Below are 23,841 nucleotides of genomic sequence, written 5' to 3'. Positions count from 1 at the left end.
TTGGGTCTCCTGGGACAAGCCTTTTCTGCTAACGGTAGTTTTCATATTGCCTGCCCCTCCCGTTATCTGTCATGGCAAAATGATTTTAGATCCCATCTAGGTTTGTGCCTTCTGTTAACTTAAATCCATAGATTCTTCCTGACTTAGACTGGAGACATCTGAAGCTGTTGCACCCCAGAATTTAATTTGGGAGATGCACTTAACAGAAGATTAGTTTAGCACTCTGTGGTTTATTTATAAAACATGGCTTACCCTTGCAAGCCTGACGGTTCATCATGGAGCACCCCCACTAGAGGTCAAGTTTTGGTTTTCTTGACAGCCTGAGTTCTCCGAACCCCTGGGTAAGTTCCCCTGATGTCCAGTAGAGGCAGCCTCTTCCTTGGGAATTGTTTTAAGGAACAGCGTGGTTTTCAGGTAAACAGCCCTGTGTTAGAGGCCCCTGACTGTCCTATAACGTTTCTGGGAGCACCCAGGCTTGCTGAGAGGAGGTTCCAGAGCTGGGAATCCGTAGCTACCATAGGGACAAACCACAGAGCCAAGACACAGCGTCTCACCAGGCTTGAGGCAGGTTGCCATAGTGCAGGCGTCCTCAAACTACGGCCCGCGGGCCACATGCGGGTGTTTTTGCCGTTTTGTTTTTTTACTTCAAAATAAGATATGTGCAGTGTGCATAGGAATTTGTTCATAGTTTTTTTTTAAAACTATAGTCCGGCCCTCCAACGGTCTGAGGGACAGTGAACTGGCCCCCTGTTTAAAAGGTTTGAGGACCCCTGCCTAGTGGTTTTAACAGGTGAGCTCCCTCCCACATACACTGAAAAATCCAGCTGAGAGTTTACCCCGGCACCCAGTCTCTGTACAGACCTGTCATTTAAAAATGAGCTTTAGATAAGGCCAGGCTGAGCTAGATGCTTGCAAACAGCTGCTCTGAGCCCATACAACATATCTGATGATGTAATGAGAGTAACATAAACCAGAGGTGGTGCTTCCTGTGTTAGATCACGGCTAAGAACCCAGGAAAGAGAGGCTCCTTCCCTTCTTCCTCTAGGAAACCTTATGTTTACGAAGGAAGACACCGTGGCTCCTCTAAAGCATCAAATGCCATCCTTTTACATTGTGAGGACAGGGACAAGATGTCATTGTATTCCGTTTTGGACTTTCAGAATTTTATCCATTTGATATATTATGTATTCAGAAAATTAACTTCAAGAGGCATGGTATGCCAGCTATAAAATGCAGACTTCAGAGAGAAATGTTTGCTTTTTGCCAAACAAGTTAGTACCTTGTAATCCAGTTGTTCCAAGTGTCAAGCCTGTTAGGGTAAAAATTTTTTGGCTTCTCACTAACCCAAGGTGACTTTAAAACACTACTTAAAAAGATCCTCCATTAAGTTTTTATCCTTTTGCTAAAAACAAGCATTTGAAACTTATAAAAATCCAAGAGGAAATCATTAAGTAAGTTATTTTAAGCCGAGACTATGTGCAAATAAATCTCACTTTTCTAATTTAACCTTAGACAAACCAGCACCTACTGCTCAGCTTCTAAATGTGCTTGCTATTGAGGGCTGGCCTGGATTTGAAGACTTCCCAATTTGTGGGGAAGGCTGGATTTCTGGAGTTCACTGTCTCACAATAAGTAAGGCGAGGTAAGTGCTCCTAAAGCTTCAGCAGGTGCCGAGTTTTAGGGCTTCTGTAGGGAGGCAATGACCTGCTTATTATGCTGGTTAGTGTGAACCACAACCGAAGAAGGGAGCTACAGCCCTAGTGGTTTGGCTCAGTGGATAGAACGTTGGCCTGCGGACCAAAGGGTCCTGGGTTTGATGCTGGTCAAGGGCACATACCTCGGTTGCAGGCTCCTCCCTGGTCTGGGCCCTGGTCAGGACGTGTGCAGGAGGCAACCAATTGATGTTTCTCTCACATCAATGTTTCTGTCTTTCCCTCTCTATTCCACTCTAAAATCAATGGGAAAATGTCCTCGGGTGAGGATTTTAAAAAGGGGAGCTAGACCAGGTGCGGACACCCATTCACACTGTACCAAGTGAATTAGAGACTAACTAAGGACAATGTAAACAAAAGCATTTTTGAAAATCTAATTTTATTCCTAAAGTTCAAATTAGCTAGCAGTAGCACTGAAAATACACTTTCACTATACAAAACAGTGTAAACCAATTACACATTAGTAAAGAATTTAACACACACTTTTCTCTAGTGAAGAAGCTAGATGCAGCCCTTGCTATAAAAAGCTGTACCTGAACAGAAATGGACATGTTTATTAGTCTCTAAGGCCCTGGCAGTTGACTATATAGAAGGATGTCAGTGTTCTCAAATTTAAATTCAGAAATAGCAACAATGTGGAAACTTACATTCATCAAATAGTAGCATTTAAAATATCCATGACTAATAAAGTGAACATTCAGAGGTGCCACTGCTCAGCATGTACCATGTTAGTCAGTTGAGGGCAGTGATCTCATCCAAACAGAACAGAAGTTTCAAACATCTGAGTAGTTTTAAGTTAAAAACAGGAGAACGGAGTAGTAAGAGAAGATAAATGTCTTCAAAGGGAGAGTAGCTGATGCCATAAGCAGTCTGACTTCAGCAGTTACTGACCACAGACGTGTGATGAAGCCAGGCTGACAGGCGTATGGCATGGACCAATGTTGCCGTAACTTAGGATGAATCTTTGTTCCCAGTTAGTGAAAATAATTTTTAAAAATAACTTCAACTTTTAACAGTAAGTTTCCAGTCCCTTCTGTGCATTGAAATGTCTGGGTTCAAGCCTGTCCTGTCGGGGAGAGCGTCTACTTCAGGACTTGAACACGTGCACAGCGCGCACCACATACTGTCGGCAGATGGGACACTCGCTCATGCGCTTGCCGCACTTGGTGCAGGTGACCATGTGCCCACACTCAAGCAGGACGCAGTCGATGACGGCATCCATGCAGATCCGGCACAGGCTGTCATCTTCCTCTTCCTGCAGCTGCAGCCGCTCGCCATCTGAAAGGCAACAGAGAGCTAGAACTGCCGCCTGATAGGCTGAGCAGCCACCTGAGGGACCACAATAGGCACAGCATGATCCTGCAGTAAAAAATAATCCCAACTTCTCTGCACTTCCCTCCACTAGAGTTGGCAATATTAATGCCTACACCTGATAGAGTTTTGTGAGAATAAATGAGAAATGCTTAGCTTAGGACCAGGTATGAAGTGCCCAACAAATGTTAGCTATTTAATTCTATTTTAATCCATATAATTCCAGGTTTTGTGAGGATTGCTTCTGTAAATAAAAATGAGGAAACCTAAGTTGTCCTTAATATGGGCCTTGGAGTTAGAATACCCTTGGACTTTTCAACCCACTTCCATCTTGGGAAAGTTGCAGTGTCTGGGGCCTCATCTCAGCAGGAAAGAGTTATATTTCCATAGTAAAGTTATGAAGAGTTGTACATCAAGTAGCCTGTAGTTGGAGGAAGCCCCAGACTCCAGCCTTGGAAGCATCTCAAAAGCCACCTGTTTCTGGCCACCCTGGTACTGCTGAACTGTAACTGAAAAGGGATGTGGGCCTTTTCTGTCTCTGTGGCCCAGATTAGGTTTTGAGAAAATCCAGAATCTGAATAAGAAAGGTGCTAAATGAATTCTAAAAGTTCACATGCCTGCCTGCCATGACTGGTATGACTCATTCAGTTGGAGTGCCATCATATACCAAAAGGCTGTGGGATCAATCCCCGGTCAGGTCACATATGGAAGGCAACCAATCCATGTTCTTGTTCTCTCTCCTCTCTCTCTCTCTCTCTCTCTCTCCCCCCCTCTCTCTAAAATTAATAAGCATTCCCTGGGTGAGGATTAAAAAATTATTTTTAAATTCACAGCCTGAGATTTGGCCCTAGAGTTATAGATGTTGAGGCTTCCATTTCTTCAAGTCACAGAAAGGATCAATGAGAATCATGAATATGGTTTGGAAGGACAATAATTCAAGGTTGAAAAAGCCAGTAATCCCTGGGTTTAAGAGAAATAAACATTGTCACGGAAATAAATTTGACTTGTAACAAACAGCCCACCTTCTAAAGCCTAAGGAAGGATACTACAGGGGAAATAGGAAAAAAGAAACCTACATGACTTTTGGTTTTCTTCATTCTCTTTGTATAAGCGGTTTACTTTCTCTACCAGCTCCCATTTTTCACAACAGCCAGAATAGTTGACAAAATTCCGAGCTAGGATTTCCTTCAGCTGGCGCACACTCATCCCTTCCACATCTTCAAGGCTTGACAGGTCAGACAGTGAAGCTCTCAGTCTCTTCTTGGAGAGGCCAGGTGCCTGAAATTATACAGCACTTCTATTACCTCTGTTCCTACCAATTCAGACCTCCCACAGCAAGAAAAATGACATGCTCTCCTCACCCTACAGTCATCACTTCCCAGATTTCTTATCAGTCCTTAAAGTATCCTATATCATAAAAGGCTAATAATACGCAAATTGTCCCCTTGGGAGTTCGACAGCTCGCTATGATGTGTGTTGACCACCAGGGGGTGGCGCAGAATGAAGGCCCCGACCAGCCCTGATCACCAGCCAAGCCTAGGGACGCCCCCTACTTGTGCACAATTTCGTGCACCGGGCCTCTAGTTATATATTGTGCTACATTCAAACCTGAATAAATATCCTCTGCTAATCAGCAAAAGTGTACATGGGCCTTTTCCTGCCTGCCAGGTTGACATGTCAGAAAACCAAATTTTATAGGAGCTCTCACCCGTTCCTCCAAGTTGTCTTCTTCATCATCATCGTCGTCATCATCATCATCATCTTCTGTGTTTGCTGATGCTATTTCACTTTGTACCTATATGCATAATGGATCTGGTTATGTCAGAAATCACCTTTTCCTAACAGTATCAACCCATCTTTTATCACTGGAGTAAACCTTTCCACAGACCTTCCCTAAGAATGCCCCCACAATGGGCATATTCCATGACTTCTTTGGATCCTGAATGCTTCTGCCCCTTCCAAAGAGTTGGGCCCTACATGATTTCATCAACAACTTCACTTCCGTAAAATTATCTCAAAAGCCAAATTCCTAGGTATATGTGAATTTATAAAACCTAACTAGAACCCCCTGAGGACAGTCCCATCATGGGACCATAGGCCAAAGCCATAAGCACTGAGTCATTATCAAAGGATCTGCCTACATATAGGTGGTTTAAGCCTCTAAAATATAGATAGAAACTAAAGCTCTCAAGATCAGTGCAAGTGTCAGGGGTATGATTTGAAAGATCTCGATACTAATTCCAAAGAATGGTTTCTAGACTTCTTCACTGATGGCTGATGCTAGTTCTAGTTTTTAGGAATTCCTCAACAGTCAGGGGCACTCTTCTCTTTAGGCAGGATAGAAATCCATTTGATTTATATACCTTCTTTCATATCTTTCTCTTTTTCTTGACCATAGCTCTACAACAGTCAAGGTTAGTTCTGTTTCAAATATTCTACCTCACTGGGAGAGTATTCTGCACTGGTACTTCTTTGAAATTAACAAATAACCACCTTCGTTCACTAATTCAATGGTTCTTTCCCATGATCCAAATTAGGACACTTTTACTGCAGCAAGGCAACTGGGCATTAGATTAATTTACACTACTCTTTCCATGGTCACTGACACAGTCTTGCAAATGTTTATATATGACTTTTCACAGTCATTATTTCACTATATAAGATAGGGAAACTGAGGTAACTAAGGTCAAGAAACTGAAGAGTTATTTAGGGCCCTTCAAATAGCTGACTTTGGGGCCACCTAGCACCTAAGCTTGGAAACTCACATCAGGAGACTTGTAAGTGCAAAGTTCAGCAGTGTGTGGAACCTCTGCTCCCTTTAGGAGGCATCAACCTCTAAAGACCCCACCAAGAGTAGACATGCCTGGCCCTTATGGTAATTACCAATCATACCTGTGCCAAGGCTCCAGATCCTAAGGTCTGGTCTCTACCCGTTAGTTCTCCCTGAAATGAAGACATGGTAGCAGAGGGGGCTGTGTAGCTTGAAAAAAATGAATGTGTAAAAAAACTAGAATTCTGGGACCTTGAGGAATTCAGACTGCTGGTGTCCAGGTCGTCCTCAGAGCCCAGCCCATGGTGGCACAGCACTAAATCTACCAAGTCTTCTTTCTCTCGACAGGTATCAATGGGTATGTTTCTAAGAATGAGATACTGCCGCAGATCCTTCACTTTCAGTCTCATTAACTGAGGGCGCTGAAAGGCTGTCTCTTGTAGTAAGTGACAGGTGGAACATCTACGAAGATTTTCTTGTAAAACTGAGCAAACGGAGCAAAAATCCTTCTTGCAGTCACAACATACGTGCTGAAGAAACAGAACAGAAGCATTTAATGATTGCCAGCTATGACCCCTTGTGAAAGTACTAGTTTTCTTTCTTTTTGTCTTCTTTTAACATTTAATTCTAATTCTTATGAAGTGTTCTGTGGCACCAGACTATTCTCACAGGTGTTTTAATGTTCCAAAAGCCATAAAAATAAAGAACAGTCACTGCCAAGGCAGTTTGGATTCACAGAAGTTCAAATACAGCCCTTAAAAAAAAACAAAAACCATACACTCTTGTGTTAATGAATTAAAACCTTTCCACCCCTTGGGGCAAACATGTAATTAGCAGAGCAGAGCTGTCTGGAACCACATGGAGCAGAAAGCACAACCACAAACTCTTTACGTGAACAATTTCCATTTAAAGGAAAGCGGGGGAGAGGGGGTGCGCATAACACAAGGAAAGAGAAAGGCAACTGATCTCTCAAGATCAATCCAAGCGAACAGAGGACCCCACTAATGCAGTAATCTTTACCCTACACAGCCTTAATCACAGTCAAAGCCATTCCACTAGCAAAACTTAAAGTAGACACTAAGATGTGGTCATTTCCACTTGGTGCATTGTTCCCACAAGCTAATACCTTGTTCCTTAAGTATTTTAAAGGACTGAATTGAAAATCAAAGATTGTGAGAACCATTGTATGATGGTTCTCAGAAAAGAACAATTTTAACCCAAGTGTTTTATGTTGAACAGTAGTTACCTTAATACTTAAATTTATTTCTTCACTGGAGTTAAGAATATGGTTAGGGATATATTTTTTGAAACTAGAGATCAGAGTATATACAGTAAATCATCTCTGAACAAAACTGTAGACTAATTAAATCTCTTGCTTCAGAACATAAGGATCATTAGGAAGAATCAAGGTGTACAAACAGGTCAAAGTTCAGGAGAAAGGATGCCTGAGCAACATGACAAGTAACAATGTCTAGTCAGAAAACTTGAACAGTCATTTAGTCCCTCCAACTGAGTACTTTCCTAAATGGGAAATGATTAATAGGACTAACTTTTTGGTATTTTTATAAAAAGAAATGAACATTCATTCATATTCAAAATTACATACAATCAAGAATTTTGATGTCTTTTGTATATAATATATAATCTAACTCACCTTCTTTCTGAAGACTGAAAATGAAAGTCCACAGGCTTTGCAAACTATATTAGGCCCTTCTGTAGGTGCTGGTGGGTAAGAAGTGGAAAAATCAGAATTTGGCATAAATCTGAATGGACCGGTGCTTCCGGCGAATCCTGCCTGCTGGCCCCTGACAGCTCCGGTTCCCATGACTTCATTCAGCAGTCCACAGCATGAAGCCCACATAGATGTGGCACCCGCCTGGAAAGGAATATAAGAAGGAACCAGATTAAAGCTATGTGGAACCTGGGCTCTCTGAGATCCTCAAGGAATGCCATTCTGGAGAGGTATATTTGCCCTAAATAACTTTGAGATTATTCTTTAATTTTTTTTATTTTTATTGATTTCAGAGAGGAAGGGAGAGAAAGAAAGATAGAAACATCAATGATGAGAGAGAATCATTGATTGGCTGCCTCATGCACACCCACTACTGGGGATCGAGCCCGCAACCCGGGCAAGTGCCCTTGAGCAGAATCGAACCCGGGACCCTTCAGTTTGCAGGCCAACGCTCTATCCATTGAGCCAAACCAGCTAGAGCTGGATTATTCTTTAAAGTGTCAAAAATTTAAGCTATTTGGAAAGATAACTTTCTGGTATTTGCAAAGAATATTTCCCATTGGGGATAATCATAAAAACTACCCATTTTTTCTATGTGCTGAGGCAGATTTTCCCAGCTATCATTTAGTAGAAAGAATATAAATTCAAATTACTTAATTTCATTAAACTTCCGTTCTTATTTGTAGCTGGGCATAATAAACCATGGCATAAATTTTTTTATTTAAAAAAAAAAGACTGGGAAAACATCAAAATGCCAACTGAATGAAGCTCTTTTAAGTTTTTAATGTATCTTTGTATAATTTATTTTCTTGAGTTTTTCTCTACTTCCCAAAATCTTTAAAAAGAATATATTAATTGGACATTAGGAAAATATTTTTTAAAAGCAGTTATTCTACTTTTTGTTGTTGTTAATCCTCACCTGAGAATAATTTTTTCAATTGTTTTTAGTGAGAGAGTGAAAGGGGAGAAGCGGGGGGGGGGGGGGGGGGGGAGAAACATCCATGTGAGAGAGAGACATCCATTGGTTGCCTACCCCACGCACCCCTGACCGGGGCCTGGGATTGAACCTGCAACCCAGGTACATGCCTTTGATCGGGAATCGAACCGAAGACCCTTCAGTCCGAGGGCCAACACTAACCACTGAGCAAAACCAGTGAGGGCTATTCTACCTTTCAAACTGAAAATACTGAACACTAAATGTATGGGCTATCTGCCACCCCACTAAATGGCCTGAAAGTAATGTACTGCCTTTTATGTCTTTTTTCTTTCATCTCTTCCCTTTCTGTGAACCACAAACGGCTATCACTATACCTACCTAGTAATCTGTCTCCTTTTTTACTGCAGACTTAGAAACCCAATAACCAAGCTTGTTAGAAATATATATACATATTTTTTTCAGTGAGAGCTCAAGGTATTTTCCCATGCTTAAAGTAGAAAAGCTATGATGTTTGGAACCAATGTTTGTCCCTTGACCTAATTCTAAAGCATATTGTAGACTCTGGATAAGTGATAGGTAATAGAAGTCCACTTAGGTGAGATCTTATGCGTTAAAATGGCAGCACATGACCTGGCATAGTTCATTTATTTATCTAACTTGTTCAAACATTTACTGTTTGTCCAACAAGTTCTTTAAAAACTTTTTTTAAACAATTTTAAAAGACTATTTGGGATGCTATAGAAGGATCATACTATTCTTGCTACTACCCAGAAGTAATCTATAATAATAAAAGCGTAATATGCAAGTCGACTGACCAACCAAACAGCAGAACAACCATCCAGACAACCTTCCGGACGGAGGCAGCTGGGGCCAGGAGGCCAAGAGGCAGCGGGGGCTGCGAGGGCCCCCACAGCTGGGGCTGCGAAGGCCTACCCTTACATGAATTTCATGCATCGGGTCTCTAGTATGTTATACTAAATATAGGGAAAGGAGAAGGTAAAGTAGTAAGAAACCACAATATAAGATTCAAACAGTCTTAAGTATCAGGGTCACTGACTTAAGTATTATATAGCTTCACACCCTGTAATTCTCAAGAAACAGTGATGCCTTTAAAAGTCCAGTTAAATTATAGTTAATAGTTCATACCTTTAAATATATACTCTAGAGTCATGGTTTGCTTAAATATAAGAGGATGAAAATCCAAATTTACTAACAGTTCATTTAAAGTGAGTATTCTTTTTTTTTTTAATTGATTTTAGAGAGAGGGAGAGAAAGAGAAAAATCCATGTGAGAGAGAAACATCAATCGGGCCACCTCCCTCACTCACTCTAACAAGAATCCTAGTAAGTGCCCTGATCGGGAATTGAACCCACCACCCTCTGGTGTACAGGACAACACTCCAACCAACATAGCCACACGAGCCAGCGCTAAAGTGAGTATTCTTTTACCAGAGGATTCCATCTACAGTGCTTTAAAAGGTAAGTTCTTTTTTTTTTTTTTAAATGGTAAGCTCTTAAAACAAGTAAAATGTTGTTTTAAAAATTTTAATTTGTACGTAACATTTTGGGGTAGTCATACATAACTCAACTGTAGACTATGCCACCAGAATAAACTTTTCTTCATTCCAGAAGTTTAAAGAAGTAAAGTTTTTGAAAAGCTTCAGCTTCCTGCTAACCTAACTACTAAACAATTAAACAGCTATATTAGCTTTTATCCCTGTTCTGATTTCTGGAGGATGTTGTCTTCCCAACTCCAGTAAATGTTCCTTGTGGACAGAACTTTTTTCCACTGCATCTATAGTTCTGCCATCATGACTCTGATAAATAACTGTGTAAAAGGTTTCTTTATATTACCTCTTGAATGGCAATGTAACATTATTTAAAAATTTCATGCTACCCAGAAAGTTCAAATTGTTTTAATGAGAAAAAATAATAAAGGTAAAAAATGACTCTGACCTAGCAGGTTAAAAATCTCAAATCCAAATCATACTCCCTTTTAAAATCAGCACTGCCACACGTTGTGTTCTTTCAGCAATCAGCTGTATAATAAATTACAGAATACGAATTTCCAAACCATGATCATTAAAATTCTAGGCTGAAAATGTTCACAGCTCTGGTGAAGAGAACAGAAGAGTTTACTTCGGGAAAACAGGTGGAATCTCTGTGTATACATCAATATTGGAGGGTAATAATTTTGTCCCATTCCTCATGTTTCTATAAAGGGGATGGAATTTCCTCTTCATTCACCAGAAGGAAAAATAATGAAAAGATCACTTCTATCTTCTTTTGGCTACGTCATCATAAAATAAAAATTTACAAACGGGCAAAAATATGTTGCTACACCCTATTATTTGGTACAACTCAACCAAAAACCAGAGTAGAAGGACAGAGGAAACACTGAAAAATCTAGGTTTTGGCTTCATTAGATCTGTGAACTCAAATTTGGACAAAATCTCCCAGTAAGAAAATAATCTCCCAATAATTCTCTTAGCACATCCTGAGGGTAAATCTGCCTACATATACTATTAGCCTCTGAAAGAATGTTTGCAACACTCCAGCCTTCTTGAAAGGTCTGAAATTTCAAACAGTGGAAGCCTCAGTCACTAGTTTGTTTTTAATCCTGACCAGAAGATATATTTATGGACTTTTTAGAGAGAGAAGGGAGAAAGAAACATTGATCAGTTGCCTCCCGTACGTACTCCAACTGGGGATCAAACGTGCAACCTAGGTATGTGCCCTGACCAGGAATGAAAGCCATAAACAAGAGCCACCCGGTTGGGGCAGCTCAGTCACTAGTTTTATTCAAAGTACCTTTCCCCAGTTACCGTATCTGGTAGGGTAATAGCCAAAAAGCTTCCCCTTTTGCACCTTTCCTTTAAAAGCTTCAGAGACCCAAGTTCTATTCTATCTTCCCTATCCTCTAAGATCTTCCTCCTGTATTCCCTTATTTTTTTTTAAATTCACTCTCTGCTCATCTTTTAGTAACAAGCTTGAAGCTTTTCCCAAATTACTACATTTCCTTGTAGATTTTCTGAGCAAACCCAATTTCCAGACAGTACACAAGGCACAGACCTTTGGCTTTTGAATTTTTAGTAAATCCACCAAGTTGTTGCTCTACCTCAATTCAAAGAGGTGTATTGTTGAAGTAAGGGTCACCATCCACCTTTTATTTGCTTTTAAACCAACAAAAACAAAACAAACAATAACTATTACCCTTCCATGAATGAAGCCAAAGTCTGGATCTCTGAAAACTAAAGCTATGATCTGGGCTTATGTGACTAAAAATTCTAAAACCTATTTGGGACCAGGGTTGAGAGTAAGACTCTATAGGCTAAACTACATGAATCCAAGAGGTTAGGAAGAACAATAATCTGTAAAGCTGGCAACATTTCCTCCCTAGATCAAGAATGTAGTTCGAAACAAGATAGAGAAAAACCAGGTACATATTCCTATGCTTGGCACAAAACTTCTAGCCCTGTTTAGCTATGTTTGCAGTTTATTTTCTAGTCATCAACAACTACTGAAAACAAATGGCTCTTCTTAGATAATCCCTTTTCTACACAACCCCTTCAGCCAAAATTGTTCCTGAATAGATTATTCTTGGGACCATGGCCTTGCTTATATCAGTTAAGAACCAGGTATCATATTAAAAAACTTACACGGGCCTAGTAAGAGATTAAATACCACAGCCTCCTTTCTGGACTGCCAGATACCTAGATCTCATGTTATTCTGACACCCAATGCCAGTTTTGGTGTGTGTTTTTTCCCCCCAAAGCCATTGCTCCAAGATTTATTTTTAAATATATTTTTATTGCTTTCAGAGAGGAAGGGAGAGGGAGAGAGAAACATCAATGATGAGTCATTGATCTGCTGCCTCCTGCACACCCCCAACCAGGGACCTAGCCTGCAACCCAGGCATGTGCCCTTGACCTGAATCGAACCTGGGACCCTTCAGTCCACAGGCCGGCGCACTATCCACTGAGCCAAACCGGTTAGGGCTGCTCCAAGATTTTTGAGGGCCAATAACACTACCTTTTTTTTCACTCCTAATTTGGAACTAATCCTATATAATAAAAGCCTAATATGCTAAGTTTCCAGTCGTCCAGTTGGCCATTCAACCAATCAAAGTGTAATATGCTAATGATATGCTAAGGCTGCTCAACCACTTGCTATGACATGCACTGTCCACCAGGGGGCAGACACTCCAACCAGTAGGTTAGCTTGCTGCTGGGGTCCAGCAGATTGGGACTGAGCAAGACGGGCCAGACACGCCCTGGAGCCCTCCCCCAGTCCCTCCCTGGCTGGCCAACCTCCTGCGTCCCTCCCCAGCCCCGATCGTGCACCAGTGGGGTCTCTCAGCCTGGCCTGCGCCCTCTCACAATCCAGGATCCCTCGGGTGATGTTGGAGAGCTGGTTTCGGCCTGATGGCGGAACAACTGGTGGATATGATGTGCAGCACTGACCATCAGGGGGCAGACACTCAATGCAGAAGCTGCCCCCTGGTGGTCAGTGCACTCACACAGGTGGAGCACCGCTCAGTCAGAAGTCAGGCTCACCGCTGGCTGACGAGCACAGTGGCAGTGGTGGGAGCCTCTCCCTCCTCCGTGGCAGCACTAGGGACACTCCCTGAGGGCTCCCGGACTGCGAGAGGGTGCAGGCCAAGTTGAGGGGCCCCGAGTGCACAAATTTCGTGCACCGGGCCTCTAGTTAAAAAATAAGACAAACAAATTTAAATGTTTGCTTACTTACTAACTAGAGGCCCAATGCACGAAATTTGTGCAAGGGGCTTGGTCCTCTCAGCCTCAGCTTTGTCTGCAAGGTCATCCGGAAGGACATCTGGAAGGTCATTCAGCTGTCTGGTCTAATTAGCATATTATGCTTTTATTATTATAGAACACCAATTGGAGAATATGACTTTAGCTCTGCAGCCAATTGGTCTTGATAATAGGACACTCCAGCTGACCAACAGCAGCTTACCATCTAGTTGACCATACTGCCATCCCCCCACAGGAAGACAGATCAGACAAGTCCCAGAAAGGACTGAGCTAAAGCATGTGTAGTTAGTTCATTTGCTAAAACTCACCAACCTAAAAACTGCTTTTATCCTTCTGGTAATAAAAGTGTTCCTCTGAAAGTGTTCCTCCTATATTGTTCCTTAAGAATGAATTAGAAATTTCCTCCCCTCGGTAGGAGTATAAAGGAAGGAAGTGGTGCATGAGAAGGGGGCTGACAAGATTCCAGGACTGTGACACTTTTTTCCACAATAACAGACTACCGATTTTATAAGCACTCTCATATTTCTCAGTCAGATTCACACAATATAAGCTCATTCTGAATCATCATTTCAGTCAACAAAGCAAGAGCAGCAGCCTATCCTTTCGGACAGAGTGCCAGTTTTCAAATGGCCTCAAGGTTCAGCTGTCTTTGATTGTGTGTATAACCTAATATGCTTTTAGAATCCCTATGATGGGGAAATACTTCCAAAATTTAAAGAATTAACAAAAAGTTTATTACAAATTTTGAAACCTAAACTACATTAGAATATGATGCCTTTTAATGATTCCACCCAATGTAATAGTAACCAGGCAAACTAAAATAAAGAGTAAGAAAGGTTGCCCTGATTTCAGGGATCAGTTTTACAATGAGTTATAGAAGAATGGTTAGAGTGTTGTCCCAATATGCTAAGGTTGTGGGTTCTTTCCCTGGTCAGAGCACATACAAGAATCAACCAATGAATGCATGAATAAGCGGAGCAACAAGTCGATGTTTTCTTTCTCTCACACTCTTAAAAAAAATTAAAATAAAATAAAAATAAGAAAAGCTATGGCGGTTTCATGAAGATCAAATGATAGCCAAATACAGAGAGTCAATGGGTTTGAAAACAGCAGAAAACTAAATAATTATGTGGTAGGCAGTTAGATAGATATGATCAGAGCAAAGACGATGAGCCAAATATAAGTCACCAGGGGGGTAAGCCCTGGGTGCCTAACTATGTGCAAAACTGGAAAAACAAGGACCTCACTGCCCCAGGGTAACCTTTCTTAATCACTATGGTTTGGGCCCCTGACATTTCATATCGTTGGTCATGTGGCTTGCATCGTCCCCTGACCTTTCCTCCCCTGGCATGTCCATAGTCATGCAGTAGACCCTTCTGGAGGAGGAACAAGGAGACAAAGAGTGGCCTCTAATACAGGCCCTTGCACAACCACTCCCTTACGCACTAACCCGCATTAACCCGTAGAGATAACAACCAGGCCTCAGTTGTTTTAGCTCCAGGCTCAGAAAAGCTGCAAAACCTGACAAGCGATGCCAGGGCTAACATCAGGACCAGCTGCACTGATGAAGACCATGACTCTGAAAGGACACACCTGGAAAGTTGATGAATATTCTATTGGGACCTCCTCTAAGATCCGTGCCTCTAGAGAGGGACCTCCTTCCCTCTTTCTATAGAACACCCCCCCCCCCCTTTCTCCACACCCCTTTCCCCAGGCACATTTTCCTTTCCAAGACCCTTCTTTTGCCTCTTTAACTTGTTTCCTGAGCCCATTTCTTCTACAGCTCACGTCTACTTGTGACTTTATAAATAAACTTTCTTAGCCAGAACTCAAGTACTGAGGTTGCTGAACCAAGGACTAGTCTGATTCCACTGTTCTAACACCTAGTTCCATTTTGCAAAAATTATAGTCTAAATCATTTGCTTTTGATTAAACTAGGTAAGCAGCAGTAATCATAATGCCACTTCCTAAGAGCTGTTTGCCACAACTCTAAATTAAATATGGTAATATTTTACAGATATTTTAAGAATAACGCTACAAGTTTCAAATTAAGAACATTTTCTTGGATGTTGTAAGCTACAAAGACCAAGCAGGGATCCAGTTTTTCCACCAGTGAAAGTTTCCTCAGAGAATTCAACCACTGTAGACTTTGTTTTAAACTCCAAACAACCTTCAGTTTGCTAAAATTCGATGTCCTGTGTTTAAACTATATGAAAAGATATTTCAAATCTTGAAACCAGTAAATATAAAACAATGTTTTGCAGTTTCAATTTCAGTTGGGTTAAACTTTCCAGTAGAACTAGAGCAAAGCAGAAGAAACAGTTGAGATAATAAGCAAAAATACTGATCCTATTTAGAGCCACTTGAGAAAAATATGCTCCTTAAAATGTGAAAGGATTTCTTCTTGAAACTGCTGCTTCAACTGAAAAACAATATGCAAGGAACTCGACTACATTTTTGACCAAATATCAGACCATATACCACCAAGGAGGAAAATCTACCTACATCCTAAATTCTTTCTTCATACCATTTGGACATTTAAGCAGGTTGCAAAAACAGATATTAATCTTAAAAATGTAATATTTTTAGGTAAGACATTTGGTCACATCGATAGAGTTTTACAATAATGTGTGCTGGAGATCATACCTTCCTCATGTTTGGGTTTTGTTTTCTTTTTCTAAAACAGTGTACTTGATCCTTAGCACCACTCCCCCACCTTTCAAAGAAAAAAAGGAAAGAAAATTATAGTCAACATATTACTTTCTCCTTGATATCTCATTTTGAGCATGGAAGGTGATTAATACAATTAAGGAAAGCTGAGATCAATAGAAATCTAGAAAATCATGGAGGATTAAATCAAATTAACATAGGACACCGATTTTGCTTTTGTTTTAAATCCCTTATGAGTTAATTACATGCTACTCTAAGGTTAAATAGTTACTTGAGTCTTGAGAGGTAAAACTTATTTCAAAACAAACAAATTAAAGGAAGAAAGTAAATACCCATTCCACACATATACTAAAACCAGTTGCTCCTGGGTTTGAGTGAAGATGTACTTTATCTGATTGCTTTGCTTTTAAAATAATTTTAATTCCACTGGAAGTACTTGCTTAAATGAACATTCAAATGTTAGAATTCCATGACATCAGGAATCACTGACCCTGCCCAGAAATCCCCACAATTAAACAATTTCAATATACAACAAAATTAAATAAATAGCTCAAATCCTAAATTTTGTGAATCCAGTTTTCACAAAAACATAAATGAAATGCAGTATCTTCATAATGTCATCTTGTTCAAATTGAAGTCCATTTAGATCTGCTTCATGAAATCTATTTTTTCTACATCTTCAACCGCCACCAAACTTTGTTTCTAAAATTTCAACTCAGAAAGCTGTATCTTCCACCTAAATTAAAAAACACTTCTGTTTTTAAAGAGCTTGATTTAAAAATTCAACACTGGACCGTCCCTAATTCCTTCTACATCTAGTTCCTTGATGGACCACAAATTTAATACTAATAAAGATACTGATGGTCTTTGAGGAATTCTATCCATAGATCCCTGTTTTTGGAAGACGGTGGTTTTCAAGAAAGAAAGCTAGTTTTAGACATTCCAATAAGTATTCTAAATTGAAATATTTTATAACTAAAGCTGGAAGTTAAAAATAAGCTCCTAAGATAGCCTCATACCTTTAACACGCAGTTCAAAAGTTACCTATTGCAAAATTCTTCCTTGCTCCCTGCGGCCAGAAATAACCTTTCTTGCTCTTGAGGGTTTCACTTTTTTTTTTTTTCATTCTCATAATGTAGTTACTTACAAATGTCTTCCCTTTGGATTGGCAAACTTCTAAAGGGTGGGATTGTGTTTTGAATTACTTCTACTAACAATATCTCCCTCCTGACAACGTAGGAAATGTCTGATAAAATATATGTTGAATTTCTCTAGCTACTTGACACTCCCTTATCAGTCTTCCACAGTAAATCTTTGAGACTTTGTGTAGGTCCAGTTCTAAGCCAGCCGCTCATTCTGTTAGCTTTCTTACCGCATCAAGCACATCTCTTCTTGGAGATGAATGAAATCGGCTTATGTCTCAAAGGGTATCATCACCTTATGACTCATCCCACTGGGTTTGAGTTCGGCAAATGAATCAATACCTGAACTGACTGTTGTACACGGAGCTCCTGAAAATTCTCCGCTCCCCAAAGTAGGCCAGAACCTGCCCCCTTCCCTTCAACTTCTCGCTCAGTGATGCTCCCACGCTCTCACACCCACCTTGAAGAACTCAAGCTGTCAAATTACTTGCTGCGTACCTACTGGCGATGCAGACACATCCAGTTTGCTAGCGCTTTAGGTCGCGGCCCCCAATGTTAAACCTACGGAAAAAAAAAAAAACCTTCGGGGTGGGATCCCCGGCCCGAGACATTTCTAATCTATTAGCCTGGCCCCAGCCTCGCGGCTCCCCGCATCCCTCCTTTTCTCTTCATCCTGCAGTTTTGGTCCTGCGACAGTCCCGTGGTGTTCCCGACAGTTGGGTTAGTTCAAGGACTCGGGGCGGCAAGGGCACGCTGTGGGCAAAGCCGCGAGGGCTGAGGCGAACACTAAGTGGGTCTGTCTCAGGCCCCCGAGGGCACGGACCGGGCCCGGCGCAGAACGAAGCCCTGAGGCGTGAGCGCAGGGGGCGCCCGGCCTCTCCCCGCTCCGCGGGCTTGCTGACCGGAGGCGCTGTGGGAGTTGGGGAGATGGGGGAACCCAGGATATCTGTCGTGGATCGGTCAGGGACCCAGACGCCGGGCGGCCAGGTCGCCCCTCAGCGGAGGTCTCTGGAGAGGTGCCGCCGAGGAGAAAAGAAAGCAATTCGGGCGCTCTGGCCGGATAAGAGAGACGCGGAGGGACTGCCCTGCTCCACCGGTCCCTCACCTTCATGGCCGCGACCGCCGCGTCTCGGTCGGCTCTCGCCGCAAACTCAACACCATAACAGCTCCTCGGAGAGACGTGCTCCTTCCTTCTGGACCGCGACTACGGCGCCTCCGGAGGCGACCAAGCGTCCGGACGTAAGAGGCGTGGTCACGACCGCCGCGCGCCCCCGGGAAGAGCGCCGAGCGGCGGCCAAGTTGGCCAATCCAAAGCCGCCGCTCGGGGGGCCGGTCACCAGAGCCAATCAAGTAGTGGAAAGGGGGCGGGGCCTCTGGCGCAGCTGGGTGGGCGGAGGAACACTCCATCCGGGCTTGAGCGGCTGTGGGCGGGTCTGGGCGTGGCGGGAGGCTTTCTCTCGGCGGTTGCCGATCCCCTGAGGAACCTGTGCGGCTGAGATTTGGCTACCGGTCAAGTTCCCCGGGGCGGGAAGAGGCGTGATGCATTTGAAATCGCCGGTAGGTTTGCAGGCCTTTGTTATAACCGTCGGAGCAGGGGCCGCAGATTTCCTCTCGAGACTTTCGAGCCCCTCACACTCGGCAATGACCTCAGGTCTCCTCACCAGAGGGTCCGGTGAGCTGCGGCAGCTGCGCACGCACAGACGCGGTTTTAAAACGGCTTTGTTGGAAACAACTTCAATTAACGGTTCTCAAATCCCAGCTGCTCTTTTTAGAGCGATGTTCAAAACAACCAAATTCTAGCACAATGAGCGAATTCAGGTGAGCCCTTGGAGTTTTTGTTTTTTTTAACAGAACAAGTTGAGTAAATTAAAGTATTCAGCTTGACTGGATGACACTCAGTTGGTTTCACTACACTTGTCCCTCTTCCCTCCAACTCAACCGTATTTTAGTTAAATAAGAAAGACGTGTCTTGAGGACCTACTAGTAAGACTGTTGTATTCCTTTGTACGAGGCTTGCTTATTTATATGTCCTGTGTCAGGTTAAAACACGAAGCCACGCCACTTCCTTAGGCTGAAATGATACTTAGTTTTTAGCTTGTTTTTCTTGCTTCAAGCATTGATTTATCCAATATAGTCCTGGATTTTCCTCTTTGCAAAAATTCGAAGAAAGCCTTTCTTCACCGTGTAAGAGTCGTCGCTGAGCTTCACTGGAAGAGAGTATTAGTTCTTCTAATGATCTAGGCCCGTGGTCGGCAAACTGCGGCTCGTGAGCCACATGCGGCTCTTTGGCCCCTTGAGTGTGGCTCTTCCACAAAATACCACGGCCTGGGCGAGTCTATTTTGAAGAAGTGGCGTTAGAAGAAGTTTAAGTTTAAGAAATTTGGCTCTCAAAAGAAATTTCAGTCGTTGTACTGTTGATATTTGGCTCTGTTGACTAATGAGTTTGCCGACCACTGATCTAGGCACAAAGAAACTCAGTAAAAACTTGCTAATGGTACAAAGCCATATGTCTCATTAGAAAGGAAGCTGGCAGGTCTATCCCAAGAGTTAATGAGTAACTACATGAAAAGAAGCTCAACATCATTAGCCATCAGGGAAAATGCAAATCAAAACCGCAATGAGATACCACTCCATACCAATTAGGATGGCAAAAATAAAAAAGACAGATAAGTGTTGTTGTGGATGTGGAGAAACTGGAACCTTAATACATTGCTGATGGGACTGTAACATGGGGCAGCTGCTTTGGAAAACAGTCTGGCAGTTCCTCAAAATGTTAAACATGGGGTAAATCATATGACCCAGCAATTCCATTCGTAGGTATAAACTCAAGAGAAATGAAAACTAATATCCACAACAAAATCCTTGTACATGAATGTTTATGCAGTATAATTATAGTAGCCCCAAAGTGGAAACAACCCTAATATCCATTATTTAATGAATGGATAAATAAAATGTGGTCTAGCCGTACAATCGAATATTATTTAGCCAAAATAAGAATGAAGTACTGGCCCTGGCCCAGTAGTTAAGTTGGTTAGAGTGTTGTTGCCCATATGCCCAGGTTGCGAGTTGGATCTCTGGTCAGGGCACATACAAGAAGCAACTGTTATGGTAGACAGAGGGAGTAACCGGGAGTCTCTCCCGTTGGCCAAGAAGGCGGCAGGTGGAGGTGCTCCATAGAGTCAAACTGGACCCTCCATCCAGAGGATATTAATCTGGAGATCTCAGGGGAGGATCTCAGTAGAACATTCATCAGCTTTCCAGGTGTGTCCTTTCAGGGTCGTGATCTCTACTGATTAGTTGGCGCCAGGGCTGGGGGTCATGACTCAATGTAGCTGGTCCTAATGTAAGCCATGACGTTGCTTGTCTGGTTTTGCAGCTTTTCTGGGCCTGGAGTTGAAACACAACTGATGCCTAGATGTATTGGATGCGGGTCAGAACCTCATTGTCCTTGGAGCTTAATGCTTAAGGGCTTTTTTCGGCCTCTTTGTTTGTTCCTCTTCTAAGGGAATCTAACCCTCATGACTAGAAGCATGCCACCATGGAGGAAAGGTCAGGGGAGGGTCCGAACGGTATGACCAGTGATATGCTAGGGGAGGACAGGTTACCCTGGGGGCAAGGTCCTTGTTTTCCCAGTTTTGCTTGTTGCTAGGCACGCCCTGGTGACCTTCTGTACTTGGCCCCATCATCCTTGTTCTGCTCATGCCTATCTTAACTGCTTACCACAATTCCATATGTGTGAAATGTTCAGAATAGGCAAATCCATAGAGACAAAAAGTAGGGTAGCAGTTGCCTGGGGTTGAGGGGATGGGGGCGGGGGGTGGAAATGGAGTGACTATTAATGGGGACAGGGTTTCTTTGGGGAGGTGATGAAAATGTTCTAAAATTGATTGTGGTGATGATTACACAACTCTATAAGTATGCAAAAAATATTTAATTGTATAATTTAAATGAGTGAATTGTATATGTATGATATGTGAATTATATATTTTTAAAAATATATATTTTTATTGATTTCAGAGAGAAAGAGCAATAGAAACATCAATGATGAGAGAGAATGATTGATTGGCTGCCTCCTGCAGGATTGCCCCCTAATGTGGATCTAGCCCACAACCCGGGCATGTGCCCTTGACCAGAATCGAACTCAGGACCCTTTAGTCTGTAGGCCATCGCTCTATCCACTGAGCCAAACCAGCTAGGGCTGAATTATATCTTAATAAAGCTGTGATAATAACCCTATATAATAAAGAGGTGATATGTAAATTGACCATCATGACCTCACAAGATGGCTGCCTACAACCAGGCTGGCAGGGGGGTTATTGAGGGACGACCAAATGACTGAACAGCAGGCTGTGTGGGGTGACCAGGCCGGTGGGGGTGGGGGGAAGTTAGGAGCTATCAGGCCGGCATGCAGAGTCAGTGAGGGGTGATCAGGGCCGGGGGGCAGTTAGGGGCAACCAGACAGGCAAGAAGGTGAGCAATTAGGAGCCAGTGGTCCAGGATTGTGAGAAGGATGTCCGACTGCTGGTTTAGGCCCGGTCCCTGGGATTGGGCTAAACCAGCAGTGGAACATTCCCTGAGAAGTCCCAGATTGGAGAGGGTGCAGGCTGGGCTGAGGGGATCCCCACTCCCTGTGCACGAATTTCGTGCACCAGGCCTCTAGTGATAATAATAAAAATATTGAGAAACAAAATAGTTAATGAAGCTGGAGGGTGTCCAGAGTAAAACAATTAAAAAAAAAAACACCAAAAAAAAAAAAAAAAGAAAAAAAGAAAAGAAAACAACCAAGAGTAGGTAGAGATTTAAGTATTGGAGACCACATTATTTTATTTTATTATTATTTTTTGTTATTAATCCTTACCTGAGTATATTTTTTTCTTTGATTTTTAGAGAATGTGAAAGGGAGGGAGGAAGGGAGAAAGAGAAGGAGAAACATCTATGTGAGCATCAATTGGTTGCCTTCCACACATACCCCCAACCAGGAGATGGGGCCTGCAATCCAGGTATGTGCCCTTGACCAGGAATTGAACCTGAAACCTTTGATGCTTTGGCCAACACTCAAATCATTTAGCCAGCTTGGGCCAACGCTCTAACCATCGAGCATGCCAGCCAGGGCTTGAAGATCATTTTAAAACTGCAATTCCTGTGGAAGACTTGTCTTAAGAATAAGACTTGCCTAGAATAAAGCAAGCTCCTAATAAATGTTTGAGTGAATTATTTCTGGAAGATTGAGAAAGTATGTGATATTTAAAAAAATAAAGGAGCAAATAGAATACAGGAGTTCACAATCTCTAAATGCTTGAAATTGGAACCCCCTAAAGCTTGAGAGGCATTTTTAAATATATATATATCTTTATTGATTTCAGAGAGGAAAGGAGAGGGAAAGAGAAATAGAAACATCAATGATGAGAGAGTGTCATTGATTGGCTGCCTCCTGCATGCCCCCTATGGAGATCGAGCCCGAAACCTGGGCATGTGCCCTTGACCAGAATTGAACCCGGGACCCTTCAGTCCGCAGGTCAACGCTCTGTCCACTGAGCCAAACCGGCTAGGGCTAGACTTTTTATAATAACAATCCTTTTTCAGGTGCGTACTAGTTGTACCAATTGTGGTTCAGGAAAATGGTTTGTTTCCTAACAGTCATAGCAGTTCAATACTTTGTAATTCAGAGTCAAAAAGTATTAACAAGACAGGTGGGATAACTTATTGCAGTTCAACTACTTTCTTAGGATGTATTGGGGCTGTTCTCTGATTTTGTTTTTTTAATCCCTCACAAATTTTTTTTTTAATTCACAATGTGCTTACGTCAAATAATTTCAAAATCCCAAATTCAAGAAGCAGCCATTTTAAAAAATTTTTTATTTATGGATTTAGAGAGAGAGAGAAGAGAAACATTCATTCATTGGTTGATTCTTGTATGTGCCTTGACCAGGGATTGAACCCCAAACTTTGGCATATCAAGATGATGCTGTAACCAACTGAACCACTCAGCCAGGGCTAAAAATTTTTTTAAAGTTACTAAATAATCTGTTTATTTCAACATCATGTGTATTCATAAGTCAAGAGGGTAGGAAGCTAGCTATTTTTATTCTAGAAATGGTTTTTATTATAGGACTTACTGATAAATCATGGGAGATCTTACAAACTTTTGCAAAGTTGGTTAGCTTGCTATAATAAGCCATTTTTTATTTTGGAAAATTTCAAGCATACATATATGAAGCAAATAGAACGGTGTAATGAAGTCCCATGTATCTATTACCCAGTTTTAACAATTCTCCACATTCTGTTATTCTTGTCTTAAATCCAACACTCACATCTCTACCCACTCCCCACCCACCCCCATCTGAGTTAAGTTGCATTATTAAATTAGTGCATGACTGGTTGCCTAGCTATCATCCAAATGAAAGTATCTGAGAATTGGATCTGGTTTGCTATGTTGTTTTTATCCTTGGTCACCTTCACAAATTTAACTATTTACCCAAAGTAATCCATCTTCTTTGTGGCCATTGCTTACATTTCATGACTTAAAAGAGTAAAGGGATTCTATAACTATCCTAACCTGAGTTTGTAAATGCCAAAGTTGTAGATAGGTCATAAAATCTACCTACTGGTGCCTTGACCTGTGTGGCTTAGTTGGTTGAGCGTCATCTCAGTGCATAGAAAGGTCTCCAGTTCAATTCTCAGGTCAGGGCACATGCCCAGGTTTTGGGTTTCTCTCTCACATCTCTCTCTCTCTCTCTTTTTCTGTTCCTCTCCCCTCCCTCCCTCCCTCCCTTCTCTCATCTCTCTCTAAAAT

General features: G+C 42.0%; 1 protein-coding gene across 6 annotated transcripts; it reads right to left on the bottom strand.

The window, feature by feature from the left end:
- Positions 1–2,072: 2,072 nt before the first annotated feature.
- On the bottom strand, positions 2,073–18,285 carry RNF34 (ring finger protein 34). Of its 6 annotated transcripts, none has more exons than XM_079762260.1 (8): positions 18,154–18,285; positions 17,509–17,609; positions 15,883–15,952; positions 7,448–7,669; positions 5,916–6,323; positions 4,732–4,818; positions 4,100–4,301; positions 2,073–2,990 (listed from the first exon to the last, which is right to left on the bottom strand). In XM_079762260.1, exons 3-8 carry the CDS (start codon positions 15,889–15,891, stop codon positions 2,800–2,802), a joined length of 1,119 nt encoding a protein of 372 aa, XP_079618386.1. In that variant the 5' UTR covers positions 15,892–15,952; positions 17,509–17,609; positions 18,154–18,285; the 3' UTR covers positions 2,073–2,799. The 6 variants fall into 6 exon arrangements, with proteins under 6 accessions (XP_079618386.1, XP_079618387.1, XP_079618390.1 ...); XM_079762261.1 differs by having other exon boundaries at positions 17,547–17,609; XM_079762264.1 differs by lacking the exon at positions 15,883–15,952.
- Between the last annotated feature and the right edge of the window lie 5,556 nt (positions 18,286–23,841).

Source organism: Cnephaeus nilssonii (assembly GCF_951640355.1).
Source record: "Cnephaeus nilssonii genome assembly, chromosome: 22".
NCBI lineage: Eukaryota > Metazoa > Chordata > Mammalia > Chiroptera > Vespertilionidae > Cnephaeus > Cnephaeus nilssonii.
The sequence above is the reverse complement of the archived record's forward strand: the minus strand, read 5'-3'. Positions and strand labels throughout refer to the sequence as shown.